We start from the raw sequence: 17578 nt of genomic DNA, 5'->3' as shown, positions 1-17578 counted from the left end.
AGGAGAAGGCTCAACCTCCTTTACCCGACTTTGCTATTCTAGCTACTACTAGAAGCCCTGAGTTTTGAGATCTTGAAGAGCGAGTTGGATTATCAGTGGGTAGCACTGTCACCTCACAACAAGAAGGTCGCTGGTTCGAGCTCCGGCTGGGTCAGTTAACATCTCTGTTTGGAGTTTGCATGTTCTCCCTCTCTGCGCGTGGCTTTCCTCCGGGTGCTCTGGTTTCTCCCACAGTCCAAAGACATGTGGTACAGGTGAATCTGGTAAGGTAAAATGTCTGTATGTCTGTATGAGTGTAAATGAGAGTGTATGGGTGTTTCAATTCAATTCAATTCAATTCAGCTTTATTTGTATAACGCTTTTACAATGTAGATTGTGTCAAAGCAGCTTCACATAAATGGTCATAGTAACTGGAACAGTGTGGTTCAGTAACTGGAACAGTGTGGTTCAGGTTTTAGTGTTTAAGTTCAGTTCAGTTCAGTTTAGCTCAGTTCAGTGTGATTTAATCATTACTGAGAGTACAAACACTGAAGAGCAAATTCATCGATGCGTAGCTCTATCAATCCTGAACCATGCGAGGCAGTGGCGACAGCGGAGAGGGAAAAAAAAAACTTCACCTGATGGGAGTGAAGAAAAAAAACCTTGAGAGAACCAGACTCAGTTGGGCACGACCATTTTAATTTCTCCGCTGGCCAAAAGTCTTGTGCAGAACTTCATTCACTTCACTTCACGTTTCCCAGTGAACAGATGTAAAGGCATCCGCTGTATAGAACAAATGCTGGATTAGTTGACGGTTCATTCTACTGTGGCGACCCCTAATAAATAAAGGGACTAAGCTGAAAAGAATATGAATTAATGACTTGTTAATCATTATTTAATATTCAGGTTCCTCATTTGCAAGCACATTAAGTCATAGTCACAGTTTGAACAAATGATCTATTCCATATTATATAATGTTAATTATATTTAAAAGCAAGTTATTTTTTTCAAGGATCTACATTGTTTATATCTGATTACCTGTAGTGCTACAGTTACCTTACTGCTTTTGATTTATTTATTTATTTTTATTATTATTATTATTATTATTTTGAATGAAGAGATGATCTACAGCAGGGGTGGCCAATCCTGTTCCTGGAGATCTACCTTCCTGCAGATTTCAGTTGCAACCCTTATCAAACACACCTGTCTGTAATTATCAAGTGGATTTCAGGTCCTAATTAATTGGTTCAGGTGGGTTTGATCAGGGTAGGAGCTAAACTGTACAGGAAGGTAGATCTCCAGGAACAGGATTGAGCACCCCTGATCTACAGTTTCTTGTAAATTATTTTTATTATATTTAATTCCCTCATAGGGGCTGCAGATTCTGGCCCATCAGTGTATGATATAAATATTACGTTTTTTTTTTTTTGTTGTTGTTTTTTACAGACCCCCCTTTTGACCCCTGCAATAATTACACTGTGCTGGATGATTCATGGAGATCCACCAATAATACACGTGCAATTTCTAGTCCCAATAAAGCATTGTGTGACACTATTGTCCACTGGCTTGGCTGGTATCGTCTCTTCAATAATGGTCGGAGTGTTCCAATGCCAGACACATGTGTTGCTTATCAAAGTTGCGGCATTCAAATCCCACTGTGGCTGAGTGGAGGACATCCAACAATTCTGGATGGAGTGGTCAATCGAAGTATCTGTGCCACCAATGGCATTAACTGCTGTGATTTCCAGTCAGATCCCATTAAAGTTAAAGCCTGTCCAGGAGGTTATTATGTCTATGAGCTTGTAAAGCCATCTATTTGCAATACAGCATACTGTGCAGGTAAGCAGATTTTGGATTTACCAATTTATGTGCTTCTGTAAGCTTCACCATCTGTCACTGTGTGGTGAAAGTACATGCATTAAATGAATTTAATTACGATTATACATTATTTTGCAGATGTTCGGAACATTAGTGCTGCTCCAGTGACAAGCTCAGCCGGTAATGTGGTATTTGGATGAGTAAATTATGGTTATGATGCATCATAAAGCAAACACTCGTGAAGTATTTTAAATGAATTTAAATTAATGTTGGTGTATAATTAATTTTGATGTCAACTGTACATTGCAACCCGGGCTCATTGTGGAAACGTAGCCCCGCGGACGTTTCTGCGGACCGCGATTTACGTCCCGGGAGGTACGTATTCGAGCGTTTTTTTGTTTTCGCGGATCCGCGCCGTTCTCGCGCGAAAAGCCGCCGGATCGGGAAAAAAAAAAAAAAGCAAAAGCCCTCGTCTTCGATTTCGACCGCGTTTTCGGATCCCGCCGCGTTCTCGCCCTTATTTTTCGGATTCCGTTTTTCGTCTTACCTGATTTCCGGAACCTGCTGTTCCCCGGACTCGATCCCGGTCGTCGTCCACCGCGGCCGGTTCCGGCTCCTCCTCCTCGTCTGGGGCCTCCGCTCCGCCGACGCAACGCTGTGAGCTAGGCGGACAAACTGATTGCGTCGGAAAAGCCCTCCACACGGAGGCGAGCCGTCGGCTGGCGAGCGTGAAGAGGAGGGGCGGAGCGGCGCCACACCGCCCCGCGGCGTTCGCTCGAAAAAAAACAAACGCGGCCTTTACGTACCTCCGGCCTCGTAAATCGCGGTCTCCAGAAACGTCCGCGGGGCTACGTTTCCAGAATGAGCTTGGGTTGGTATATTGTCACGATAACCAGCGACCGTACTCCAATAGATCGCTGGACTTCATTCACTATAACCTTGGACTACAAATCCGCCATTTTTGGACTACATTTTCATACATGCACTCCGCTCACACTCACACATGCTTCCTCATCTAGACTGATTACACTTGCACCACCTGAGGATTGTCAGAGACTGATTGCACACACTATTTAAGCAACACACCCACTCTCTCCCATTACCAAGTCTGTTTATCTGTATAGTAACACTACAACGCGTCTTCCTAGTCTTGTTTTCTAGTGTTTTGACCCTAGCCTTGTTAGCCTTTTCATCTTAGTCTGCCACCTGCCTTCTGACCTCTCGCCTGTTACTTCGACTACGATTCTGGATTGTCTTCAATTATCTGTTTGCACCTGTATTGACCAATGCTTGCCTGACCACTGATTAAACCTGCATTTGCATCCAAACTTTTGTAGTCAGTATCACTCCCCGGGTTACGTATATAATATGTCTATTATAAATAAAACACTCTTTAACAACACAATCAGATTAGTTAGGTTAAGGCCAAATTCAAAGAGTTACGTTTGTAACATTGGCTTAAAAGGAAAATTCAGCCAATAGATGAAAAAATTGTCACCATTTACTGTCCATGATTTGGTTCCAAACCATTCTGAGATTCTTTCTTCTGCTGAACATGAAAGAAAATATTATGAAAAAGCTGGAAACCTGTAACTATTACTGTCCAATGTGGGAAAAACTATGAAAGTCAATAAATACGGGTTTCCAGCATCTTTTTTTTTGTGTTCAACAGAGGAAGTAAAGTACAAGTGAACCTTAAAATGGCATTTTGTTTAACTAATGTTAATATGTTTTTGTTATTGTTGTTGTTTTTTTATCACATGGCAGCACCGGACATATTCTACCCATTTGGCTCAGCAGCAGGAGACTCGATAAATCCTGCTGTTGAGGATGGAGGCTCCTCTCTTATTACACTGTTGAGTCCATTTCTGTTCTTTGGCCGCACATACCAGCAGATTTATGTAAGAAGCTGATATTCTCCTTATTCTAAGTCAAATGTGTGTCATGAGTGCTTTATTAACTATATGTGTTCAGTAACAGTGTGCTGTGATAGTATTTCTTTTGTTTCAGGTGAATAATAATGGGCACCTCACATTCAGTCAGGCTTCTTCTGAGTATGTTCCCTACTTATTTCCAGCTTATAAAAGTAAAGATATAATTGCTGGACTCTGGACTGACCTTGATAACCGTGAGAGAGGAGTCGTCTCTTATCATCAATACACTAATGGAAGTGTTCTCACTCGCGCCACTCAGGATATCAACAGTTATTTCCCAAATCTGACCTTCACTGCTTCCTGGGTCTTTGTTGCAACGTGGGATAAAGTAGCCTACTATGCCTTAACCAATACAGTAAGTTTGATAGACCTCTGAAGTTTCACTCACTTTATCCATGATTAAATAAAAAAAAAATAAACTTCTTATGTTAATTTTTTTTCAGGAAACATCGTTCCAAGTGGTTTTAATTTCAGGCAGTAATTATTCATTCACTCTGATGAATTATGGTGACATTGCTGCAACAGTATTTCCAGTGGAGGTAAAATGAACTTTCTGTTATGATAACAAAATATTTCTGTTGTCTACTGTATAAACATATCTGTTTATATGAACATTGTTTTGTGTTCTTATAGGCTGGTTTTGACACGATGAACTCAACAAACTACTTTGTGATTCCTGGATCAGACAGTGGAAGCTCCATCTCAAATCTCAACACCTCCAGTAATGTCAATGTTCCAGGCCGATGGGCCTTCAGGGTGGACAGTGAACTGGAAACAAGCACACGTAATATTACAGCTCACACATTACTCCATGTTAGATCTCTATTCTGAAATGTGTTAAACTATTTAAACTATATATATAATTATAATTAAATGATTATATATATATATATATATATATATATATATATATATATATATATATATATATATATATATATATATATATATATATATATATATACACACACACACACATACATATAGTTGAAGTCAGAATTATTAGCCGCCCTGTTTATCTGTTTAATGAAGAGAAATTTTTTTCAACAAATTTAAATAACATTTACACATTTAAGAACTTATTTCTAATATGATTACAGTAAATAATATTTGACTGGATATTTTTCAAGACACTTCTATACAGCTTAAAGTGACATTTAAAGGCTTAACTATGTTAATTAAGGTAACTAGGGAGGTTAGGGTGATTAGGCAAGTTATTGTATAATGATGGTTTGTTCTGTAGACTATCGAAAAATATAGCTTAAATGGGCTTATAATTTTGATCTTAAAATGGTGTTTAAAAAAAATTTAAAATTGATTTTATTCTATCTGAAATAAAACAAATAAGACTTTCTAAAAGAAAAAAACTTCTTTCAGATATACTGTGAAAATTTTCCCAGTGATGGGTTGTGGCTGAAAGGGCGACCCCAGATTAATAAAGGGACTAATCTGAAAAGAAAATGAATGAATGAATATACTGTGAAAATTTCCTTGCTCTGTTAAACATCATTTGGGAAATATTTAAAAAACAAAAAAATTTAATGTGTGTAATTAATATAATATATATATATATATATATATATATATATATATATATTTTTTTTTTTTTTTTATACAACAGTTCTGTCTGGTTTTCGAATTTGATTGGCTGATAGCTGTGCGATATTCTGCAAATATCAAAACTCCTACAGCCTCTTTACCCTTTGTGTATTACTCCGCCCACATACAGCCAGCAAAAAGCAGACACTACAGATCTAAAGTTTAAAATATGCTTTTTAACTGTTTTAAAGAGCCAATATTATACATGAAATAGGGTCATATCTTGGTTGTAAGGGTCTCCAACAACAGTCTAATATGCATGCAAGGTCAAAAAACACTTTTATGGTCTTATAATCTGCATTTATTTTTACCTAATTATCCCAGCGACTCCTGTATGATTCGTCCAGTGATTCATTTGTTCCCAAACCCCTCCTTAGCGGGAAGCTAATCTGCGCTGATTGGACCGATGACAGCCTGTTGCGATTGGTCGACTGCCTTCAGTCAGAGTGAAAAGCCAAACAGCTAATCAGCAATATAAAAGTAATCACAGTTCATACACGCTCGATAGTGTAGGCGTGGATTTTAGCTGCCAGTGGGTGAATGTAAATACAGACGATGGACTTGAAAAGACAGACGACTAACTATTTTATTGAGCAAAACCTCCAAAAACTGTCGAGGAGATCTCCTAGCTTGTTTCACTCTGCTCTTTTCACAGACACAAACACACACACACACACACACACCTCCAGACGACAACGCGCGCGCACACACACACAAACACACACATACCTCCGGACGACAGCGCACGTGCACACACACACTACCCTCGTCCTCGTTGTTGATATTCACCAAAAATATTATCTATATTCACTGAGAATTGGATAAAAATATTCATTTTCAAAATTAGATGTACTCATTTATGCTAATAAGCACTGCAATTCATAAATAAATATGTAAAAGTAAATACATTTATGTGTGTGTATTTATAGAGAGATTAAATAGCCTATTTTTAATAGTATTAACTCATCTTGTAGTTACCACAGATTCAATGTCAAAACTTTACATGATCAATACTAATTTTAATCATATTTGTTTTGTTATCACAGACCTCCCCTTTGACCCCTGCTATAAATTTACTGTACTGGACGATCCGCTGAGATCCACGGGCAATCCATTTCTGTCTGAAAATTCATGTGACTCTTCTATCAGCTGGTTTGGCTGGTATCGTCTCTTCATTAATGGTCACAGTGTTCAGATGCCAGACACATGTGTTGATATATGGAGTTGTGGCGCAAGAAACCCAATGTGGCTGAGCGGAGGACATCCAACAGTTCAGGATGGAGTGGTCACTCGAAGTGTTTGTGGTTCCTTTAGCTTCGACTGCTGCTTTTACCAGTCCAATCCTATTAAAGTCAAAGCCTGTCCGGGAGGTTATTATGTCTATGAGTTAGTTAAGCCGTTGACCTGCAGTTTGGGCTACTGTGCAGGTAAGAAGATTTTGTATTTGATCATACGTGTTTGTGCAATGCCAAACTGCACCATACCTCTATGTGCGAGACAGCTTTTTAGTAAATCAGAGGCAGTTCTCTATAATCCTCTAAAAAAAAGTGCTTTTATAAAACATAGATTGTCATGTGTGTTTATTTGCTCTTTTCAAAACCATCAAAAATGGAAGTTAACTCTTGCCGAAATGGACAAGAGTCAGTTTTTCAATGGATTTGAATTTGGTGAGGCTTGGGAATATTAATCTAATGTTGTGTTACAATACAAAGCAATACAGCAGCAAAATCCATTTACTTAAACTTTAGACGTAATGCTCAAATGGTCAGTGTCTGTAGGGAGTGTGTTCACTCAAAACAATCCAAAAAATCAAAACAGTCATCAAATACGCCTTAAACACAAAAGTTAATAATCAAAAGTAAAAAAAAAAAAAAAAGTATATTTTGTCTTGGATTTAAAGGACACATCTGTATAGATTGTGTGTTTAAACTTGTACAATTAATTAATTAATTAATTAATTTATATATATATATATATATATATATATATATATATATATATATATATATATATATATATATATATATATATATATATATATATATGAAAATGGAGGTCTTATTTTAAAGTGGGAAAGGAGGTCTTGTTATATATTTCTGTCAATACAGAATAAACTTAAATTGAATAATAAAATAAAATGAATTATTAAAAAAAAAAAATATATATATATATATATATATATATATATATATATATATATATATATATATATATATATATATATACACACATATATATATATATATATATATATATATATATATATATATATATATATATATATATATATATATATATATATATATATATATATGTATATGTATATAAAATCTCAACCAAGCAGGGTAACACTTAATAATAGCTACACAATATAAATAATTTATTAAACATTAGCAAATAGTATATTCATTATTTGTTAAGCATTAACTCTACATTAATAAGCGTTAAGCAGTTTATAACTGCAGCTACAAAGGCTCTATTCTTGACTTACAAACATATTTAAGATGTGCTTAATAATTGCGCTTTCATACTTTGTTGATGATTTATTTTTCATTACTAAATTAAATATCGCATTATTTACAAACCATTTTTATTTACGAGTAGTTAAGGGTTTTTAGGATAATTCAGATTGGGTTAGTAAATGATTAATAAACTATTGAAATAAATGTTTATATGTTTTATTATTCAGGCACATATTAATAGTTAATTTGTATGTTAATAAATGCTTTATTAACTCAACTTTATCAGGTTTTGTGACCTAATCTAAAGTGAGGACTATTTATGCTTTATGAATCCCTTATAAATGACAAATAAAGGCTCAGTTATATTCTAAACAGGAAAAAATGACATTATTCATTCCAATTCATTTAAAGATACACAAATGAAACTGTACTTCAAATGAAAAATAAATCTTTGCAATATTCTCTAAAATAAAATCACTGTAGAGTTTAAACATTACATCTTATTATATTGTTAAATTATTATATAGTTGGTGTTTGATCCAGTTTTATGACGTATTTTGACACTTCTGTTATTTGGCAATGTTTAAACTTTACAGTAATTTTATTTTTTTAGAAAAGATTGCAAAGATTTATTGTTCATTTAATTCTGAGCCTTTAATAGTCATTTATAAGGGATTTATAAATCATAAATAGTCCTCACTTTAGATTAGGTCACAAAACTGCATGAGGTTGAGTTAATAAAGCATTTATTAACATATTAGATAACTATAAATATATGACTGAATAATAAGAATTTTAAATGTTGCTTTCAATAGTTTATTAATCATTTACTTACTCATTCTGAATGATCCTAAAAACCCTCAACTACTCTTAAATGCAACTGGTTTGTAAATAATGCAATACTTAATTTAGCAATGAAAAATAAATCATTAACTAAGTATGGAAATACAATTATTAACCACATTATACAGGTGCTTATAAGTCAAGAATAGAGCATTTGTAGCTGCAGTTATAAACTGCTTACTAACACTTATTAGAGTTAATGCTTAACAAATAATGAATTCACTAGATGCTAATGCTTAGTAAATGATTCATAGTGTGTAGTTATTATAAAGTGTTACCGGACGTTTCAACCAATGTGCATATGTGGTGCTGTGGTTTAACTTGTATCGCGACAATAATAAAGGGCAAGGTATGTTTCTCACAATACAGTCTATGGTAACTTACATTTCTATGGCAACTTCACGCACGTAAATTCAATCATTCATAAGTGGCGTTGGCAAAAAGAAAATAATCAGTAAATTGTCCTTTCTTCATGCATTGTGATGCTTCGGTTTATTTTTGAGTTGTGCAAGGACAAAAATACACCCCACTTGCCTCTTAAAAAATGCATTTGATTAAAAAAAAATACAAAATCTGAAATGGCTCTTTGCCGAAAAAAGGGTTCTGACCCCTAAGCCAATGTAATGCGTATGCCTAATTTGTTTATGCATGTATTTTAACACCTGTAATTCACTGAGAGCATTTTGTGTGTCTATTCTCTGAGCCCATAGCTATGACAGAGTTGTGATTTCAGGCCTTCAGTGTTGTGATTTGATGTCACCTCCAATAAGAAACATATTAAAATGCTCTTTAAAATTAAAATTTAAAATAGCACCTTATTTTGCTTTTAACTTAATATAAGCCTTTGCAAAAATGCATGCAAAGCTGCATGGAAAGGGAAATCAGTGAAGGGTGTTGTCACGTTCAAATAAATGTTCGGATAGATCCAATAGCGAGTGAACAAAGGAATTTATTAGACACAGTCAAACTCAAAAACAGGTGCAACAAAAGAGTGCGGTGCTAAGGCTAGGGGAACAGGACAGGAATCAAACAGGAAATCAGGCTCTAGCAGAAACTCCTCACGGTCCTGAGCACAGACAGAAAGACACACATGAGCACACGTAACGAACTGACAATGAACATTAAACACGTAGCACTTAAATAGTCACGATGATGTATATCAGTTGGCGAAAAATCAATCCAGCGGAGTGACGTAAGGCCACGTGACCAAAACAATACACGTGGGCCACAAAAGCAAAACAAACCCACATGATCACACAGACATTCCGGAAGAGCGCACAAACCTGCAACCGTGACAGGTGTTGTATTTTTGTTATAGATTTGATATTTCTCAACGAGAGTTTCGTATTCTACTTTGTTTCTTCATGAATATTTTTAAAAGCATATAAAGATTAGTTATGTAGTGAATAAGTATTTTACTGTCACATCTTTCACCACCAGAGGTGACCATTGTCCCGCTACTAATCAAATCAAACATAAGTTTCCTAAATCTGTGAAACATAAACATACATGTAAAGAGTAAAAGTTTTCTGTGTAATCTCTTAGCAGGAACAGGAATCTTCTACACATTAATTTCAGGAGCAGGATACTCAACAAATCCTCTTTCCGATGATGGAAGCTCTCCTGTTATTCCACTGCTGAGTCCATTTCAGTTCTTTAGCCGCACATACCAGCAGATTTACGTAAGAATTTGATTATGTTGTGTTTTTAATTGTAAATGTGATTTTTGGATGCTTTATAAACTAATCTGTGAAGATCAAAATCTCTGGTTGTGATGTGTGAAAGTATTTCCTATGTTTCAGGTTAATAATAATGGCTTCCTCACATTCAGCCAGGCTTCATCACAGTCTGCTCCCGACTCATTTCCAGCTAATGGAAGTCAAGATATAATTGCTGGACTCTGGACTGACCTTGATAACAGCAAATTAGGAGTCGTGTCTTATAATCAATACACCAGTGGAAGTGTTCTCACTCGCGCCACTCAGGATATCAACAATTATTTCCCAAATCTGAACTTTACTGCTTCTTGGGTCTTTGTTGCAACGTGGAATAAAGTGTCTTACTACAGCTTGATCAGCACAGTAAGTTTCATACATCTGAACTGTAACTGTGATAAATGAATGAAAAAAGCCCATAAAAGGGGTACAGGGCAAATCTGCTCTTTTTTTTTTTTTGGCTTTGTGACTGTTCATCAAGATGACGATAAGGTTTGTTTGAGCCCGGGTCGACCATGGCTCATTATTATATTTATTTACACTGTAATCTCGGCTCAGTCGGCTGTGTATTTTAAACATGGCGGCTCTTTTGTTTTCATTCTGGCTTGTTGCGTAAGCGAATTATGTTTTTCTCTAAACCAATAGCATTCAGCTGAGAGTCTAGCTCCTCCTTTTGGGACCCTTTCTCGCATTTCATACCATTTCGAAAGGGTGCCAAAAAAGTGGTACGGTATGGTTCAGTACGCCTTTTGACAGTGGAAACGGCAACAAAAGCGTACCAAACCATACCATACCACTCAGCGGACACGGGCAATTAGTATTTGAATGATTCTTTTGCATAGTGTAGATATTGTAATGTCTAAGTGATGACCAAAGAGGTGATTCTGCTCAGCTTTTAACATTATAAGGCTGAAGAGAAATGAAAGGCCATCAGGCTACCGAGATCTATCAGTATTTCTATGTTGCAGCCAGGGTTTCACTTAATTAAACCCCCCCAAAAAAGTCAAAGCAAACCAAACACTACTAGATAATGGTATAAATGCAACAATACAAAATACAAAAAGAGAGAGAGATCAACTTAAAATGCCACTTACCTCTTTTCTAATTGTCACACCTGTTGCAGTGCCCTATGTTGGACACTTGAGGGCACTAGTTTGTTTTGTGGTTTTGTTTTTATGTCACGAGTGGGGGAGAATCACACAACGCAAAAAATCCAAGTGCAGCAATTTATTATAACAAAGACGAAGGTTTCCAAAAAGACAAAGTTTTCCAAAAGACAAAGGTTTCCAAAACTTGCACAGAACTATAAGCAGGATGCAAATCTAAACCAAACGAAATCCTAAAACAAAGTAAATACAAAAAACAGGATAGGAGTGCTAAAGAGTGCTAACGAAAACAAACACAAAACAGGAATCCAAGAATTATCAAAATACAAAAACTAGATGACCAGACAAACATACCAGATGTTAGAAGGTAACAAAATCCTAAGGCAACTAAAACAGACGACAAGAGGGTTTATAAACTGTTAAATTATAAACTATAATTATAAACTGTTGTTTTAAATTTAAGAAAAACACTTTGTTCTCCCCCTAAAGATAACTTTAGATGGTAAAACGTCAACCGTCAATTTCTTTGCTCTTTACTTAAAATTCCCATCAATCTGAAATTTCAAATCTCTGAAATAATGCAAACGTATATTCTAATGGGCACTATCCTTATAAATAAACCAACCCAGGCTCATTGTGGAAACGTAGTCCCGCGGGCGTCTCTGGAGACCGTGGAATACGTCCCGGCGGGTTCATACGGCTGCAGTTTGCAGCCGTATGATGTTGCACGATTTTTCGCACCTCAGACGCTTCTCGCGAGTGAGGTTCGCACCCGCGCTGTTCTCGCGTGAACCCACCGGAGGCCGCTGTCCGACTGACTGGATGATTGACTGCGCGACCGGCCAATCGGCCGACTCGTCCTCCTCCTTCCCCGAACCCAACCACTTTTACCGATCGACCTGCCCGCCTGCTCGCTTCCCTAAACCCGAGCAACAGTTCACAAAAGCCGTCCAAAAAAATAAAAGCCCTGATTTGTTTTTATTCCACCGTGTTTTCGGATTTCGCCGCGTTCTCACCCTGTCACGAAACTCGTTCACTTAATTTTTGGGATTCTGTTTTTGTCTTACCTGATTGCTGGAACCGCTCTTCCCCGGACTCGAAACCGGTCGCCGTGGTCGACCCCTCTCCGCATCTCAAGCCTGCCGACGTACACGGTGAGCTGAGTGCACAAACGGGTTGCAGCGAGGAAGCCCTCCACAAGGAAGTAAGGCAAGCGTGAAAGGGAACAGCGTCACACTGCTCCGCAGCGTTCGCTTGAAAAGAAAAATTAACGCGGCCGTACTTACCCCCCGGGACGTATTCCGCTGTCTCCAGAAACGTCCGCGAGACGACGTTTTCAGAATGAGCTTGGGTTGAAATAAACTGCATGTTTGCAAGCTAAACGACTACATTCTCATCTCACAAGTACGTTATGTTGTCCAACGGCAGCAATTGTCCAACTGTAGTGCATTTAGTCCTCTGCATGGCATTCATGTGGGCAGATAAACACACAAGCGTGAAGAGGCTGTAGGAGTGCTGATATTACAGAATATTGCACAGCTATCAGCCAATCAGATTCGAGAACCAGACAGAACTGTTTTATAATATATTTTTTACAATGTTGTAAGATGCTGAATGCCTTTGTGCAAATCTTTGAATGAGTGCTCTGAAGTGAAATAAAGGATTCTTGTGTTCATTTAGAGAGAACGCATTAGGGAACAATGGACACTGCATAGGGACACTTCAGTCAGAAAACAGCCATTTAACTAGCTGGTTATCTAAATCAGCCGAGTTAAATAAGAGAAACATGCAAAATATGCAGATCAGTGGGGTGTGAGGGCCAGGATTGAGCACTGATATAGGGGGGAAACAAATACTCTGGATGTCACTGATACAGATTTTCAGCTACCTTTGTGTGCAAAAGAAGAAAAAAACTCATAACTGTTTAAAACAAGTGACAGGTTGAGCAAATGATGATAGTTTGAATTTAAACTATCACTTTAAGTTGATTTGTATTTTTCAGGAATCATCATTTCAAGTGGTTTTGATTTCAGGCGGTAATTATTCATTTGTCCTGATGAATTATGGGGACATTGCTGAAACAGGACATCCAGTGAAGGTAAAAGAAACACATTTTTGTTTGCTACTCTTTAATAAACACTTATATGAATAATGTTAAATAATGTTCAGTACATTTAATATTATAATTATAATTTTAGGCTGGTTATGACACAGTCAACTCTACAAACTACTTTGTGATTCCTGGATCAGACAGCGGAAGCTCCATCTCAAATCTCAAGACCTTCAGTAATGTCAATGTTACAGGCCGATGGGCCTTCAGGGTGGACAGTGGACCAAGAAACATCATCTTGAAAAGTAACAGTTTAATCTTTCATATATGTTTTGACAATACATAACCCAATGTAATGGTTTTGTTTTGTCAAATAATAAAAATAAGTATTTTGTGAGTTTCCCTTCAGACACTGTTGCTGGAATTCAAGTGAGTTTTTCCTCAGTTTTGGACCTCACACAAAGTGGAAATGTTCAATTTGTTTTACAGCAAGTAAGTCATATCTACTACAAATATTCATACTTTAATACATTATTTATTGAGGATTTGTTGAAAGTATGATCTGATCTGTCTATTCATGTCCATTGTTTCAGGTCAAACAGGAGCTGGTCAATCATGGTCTACCAAACAACACAGTGCTGAAATTAAAAAAACTGCTGAGGATACATCCATAAATAGTAAACAATATTAATTATATATATATATATATATATATATATATATATATATATATATATATATATATATATATATATATATATATATATATATTATAGTAATGTGAGATACCACTGATTTCCTATCCGATCAGATATCAAGTAAAATGAAGGCGAGTATCGGCGAGTATCGGTGATACCGATCTGATTCCGATATTGCCCAAAAATGACTGTCTGGGAAATTTAAGTAACAAGTAGTGTACTTAAAAGTGTCACTTTATACTAAATACAAGCCATATTACAGGTTATTCCTGTTTATTGTTTATTGACAAAGAATTATCATACAAAAAGCCAACTCACATATTTATTGACAGCATCTGAGCATGCATTTAAATAAAACACATTTATTAAACAGGTATATTTATTAAAATTATATTTTAGTCTCCAAGCATAGTTAGAAATTGAAAGATAAAACAATAAAATTCAAGTAAAATATTGCAGAAAAAAATTACAACCTAAAAAATTAAAAAAAAAAAAAATCTATTTTCTTTTAGCTTCTCTTAATTTTTCTAAATTTGTATTAAATATTTTTCTATGATATATACATTTGAGAGTACTCATTTTTGGAACAATATGGTAAGTTATTTTGTTAGATGAGCTCAGGATTTGGCTTCAGGCCTAACTAATCTAATGTATATGCAAAATATATATTATTGTATAGCTTTCTATTAAAATATGAATTTAAAAGAGAGATTTGTGAAGGGTGTACTTATATATGCTGAGCACTGTATACAGTATATACCTTTTGTCTTTCATCAAATATCCCAAATTTTATTCCACTGATGATGCAAAATTGTCATTTTTTTATTAATATGCTCATATACTAAATATTACACAATCATAAAATTGGTCCTTTAATGAATGTCACTGATTCTATTTTTCTGTTTTCATAATGTGTTATTGACTCTAAGCTACAGAAGCCAAAACTAATGTTTAAAATCATCTTTGCTGAAAATAAATCTGTCTCATTCAGCCTTATTAAAACCAAAACCTGTATGATAACGTGTTTAATTTGATTTGCTTTGACGGAAAGAGTGTGAAAAGCATCAATGTCATACTCAGTTGGCATTTCTGTGTAGAGTTTGCATGTTTTCCCCGTATTCGTGTGGGTTTCCTCTGGGTGCTCCGGTTTCCCCCACAATCCAAAGACATGAACCGTAGGTGAACTGGGTAGGGTAAAATGTCCGTAGTGTATGTGTGTGAAAGAGTGTGTATGGATGTTTCCCAGTGATGGGTTGCAGCTAAAAGAGCATTCGCTGCGTAAAACATGCGCCGGATAAGTTGGCAGTTCATTCTGCTGTGGCGATTCAGGATTATTAAAGGGGCTAAGCCGAAAAGAAAATGAATGAATGAAATGAAAATTATGTTATTAAAAAAGTAATCAGATTATATAACATGCCTTACCTGTAGTTCCCAATAGTCAATGCATGAAAAAAGCCCAATATCATCAAGATTCATTCATTGATAATTGGAAGAAACGGATCTTTCAAAACAAATCAAGATTCCTGGTGCTTCACAATAATGGATGAGTGCAGATATTGCACGAAGATTACCAACAGAGCCTCTAGAACAGGGGTGTCAAACTCAATTCCTGGAGGGCCGAAGCCCTGCACAGTTTAGTTCCAACCCTGCTCCAACACACTTACCTGTAGGTTTCAAACAAGCCTGAAGGACCCAATTAGTTTGATCAGGTGTGTTTAATTAGGGTTGGAACTAAACTGTGCATAGCTGCGGCCCTTTTGGAACTGAGTTTGACACCTGTGCTCTAGAACCTGCCCCATGTTTGATTATTATTGCAAACCTAGTGCTGTCATTCATGGGAACAAGACAATTCATCATGTGTTACCAGCTCTTTGTTGAATCCAAAGAATTAATGCAGTTCTGAAAGGAGGTTCAACCAGTGAAGTGTCAACCCATACTCACCCTAAAGGTGTCAAAATCTGAAGCATGATCCAGCACCTTGAGCGTCAGTATGAGGACACCAAAGATGCCCCTAGGTGTCACTAAACTGATGCAAAAATTTCCCATTGCTTTCATTGGTTACCTCAGGCATCATACAGAGACGCTTTCAGCCTCGTTTTGCATGATGGTACCTGATAATGAAATAGTGAACACTTGTGTCATTATTCTGGAAAAATTCTGCTGATATGTTCTTTCTTTACATCCTCATTCTTTGCAATCTTTCTAAGAACTGTTTGTTCCTTAATTCTACAAATTATTAGTTGTTCTAACTTCCTCATTCCATTCCATATGGTTAAACATATGTTTTGTAATGTAAAATATGTGAAATGTCCAGAAATTGTACAAAAACATTTAATGGTTTTTTCTATGTATTTATTTATCTATTCATTTATTTCTTTGATTTTCGACTTTGTCAATCTGGGGTCAACACAATGGAATGAACCGCCAACTTATCCAGCATACGCTCTTCCAGCCACAACCCCATCACTGGAAAACATCCATACACTCACATACACTATGGACATTTTAGTGTACTCAATTCACCTATAGCGCATGTTTTTAGACTGAAGGAAACCGGAGCACTCTTACAATACAATATAAAAAAAACCTGCAATGCATTTTAAATTATATTATATAATACATTTTATTATGTGTAAATACTGTAATTTCTTTTTTTTATTTTTTCAAAGTTTTGTATTAATACTATATATTAGGCACCTATAGGGTCTGAGAGTAATGTCATTTACATTCTCTGTATGTCCTGACTGCACATGTGGTTGAATTGAAAATAAATAAATATAGACTTTGACTTTGATTTTATTGAACCTCAAAATAGTTAAAAATTAAAAATCTAGTTAAATTTATCCAATGAATCAGATAATACTTCAATTCCCCATTTTTATGAAACAACTGATTTAGTTTCCTCATCCATGTTGCCTTTAGCTTGCTTTATCTTGGAATTTAACTATTAATATTTAGAAATAGCATTGATTTCACAGCTGTAAAGCTGGCGGGAGTGTTTGAACAATCAAAAGAGAACCAAACTTGAACTAGAGTAACCTAATTAATTGTATTGTTATTTGTTTTATGACTAAAGTTGTGTTGTTGGATCTATATTAAAGTCTGTAAACATTGGCGTTATTAAAAGGTTTTGTATGTGTATTTGTTTACACTTTATTTTGATAGTTTATTTGAGTATTGGCAGACTGTCTGCTTAAACATTCAACAGACATTTAACTGACTATAAAAAAACTTTACAAGAACATGTCAACTTACACTAACCCTAACCCTAACCTAACAGTCTACTTTTAGTCTAATGAGAATTAGTTGGCATGTAGATGAAATGTAGTTTAACGTCAACAAACGGATCATCAAAATAAAGTGTGATCAAACAC

General features: G+C 35.9%; 1 protein-coding gene and 1 long non-coding RNA gene across 4 annotated transcripts in view; one reads left to right on the top strand and one right to left on the bottom strand.

Annotated features, from left to right (window-relative positions):
* Positions 1 to 17578, bottom strand: part of LOC137496848 (uncharacterized) — a 122170-nt gene that overhangs the window by 81042 nt on the left and 23550 nt on the right. The window contains exon 3 of one of the 3 annotated variants that reach the window (XR_012388208.1): positions 331 to 762. The exons of the other annotated variants lie outside the window; for them this stretch is intronic. This is a non-coding gene — a long non-coding RNA (uncharacterized lncRNA). Of the gene's footprint in view, positions 1 to 330; positions 763 to 17578 lie in introns of those variants that run through there. 3 annotated transcript variants of the gene reach the window in all.
* On the top strand, positions 1513 to 14180 carry LOC141376874 (dendrite extension defective protein 1-like). The gene is made up of 13 exons (XM_073918902.1): positions 1513 to 1818; positions 1936 to 1977; positions 3565 to 3698; positions 3808 to 4086; positions 4175 to 4270; positions 4365 to 4515; positions 6377 to 6757; positions 10181 to 10317; positions 10438 to 10716; positions 13459 to 13554; positions 13655 to 13811; positions 13916 to 13998; positions 14100 to 14180. The coding sequence occupies exons 1-13, from the start codon at positions 1587 to 1589 to the stop codon at positions 14178 to 14180; spliced, it is 2148 nt and encodes a 715-aa protein (XP_073775003.1). The 5' UTR covers positions 1513 to 1586.

Source organism: Danio rerio, chromosome 12 (assembly GCF_049306965.1).
Source record: "Danio rerio strain Tuebingen ecotype United States chromosome 12, GRCz12tu, whole genome shotgun sequence".
Classification (NCBI taxonomy): Eukaryota; Metazoa; Chordata; class Actinopteri; order Cypriniformes; family Danionidae; genus Danio; species Danio rerio.
The sequence above is the reverse complement of the archived record's forward strand: the minus strand, read 5'-3'. Positions and strand labels throughout refer to the sequence as shown.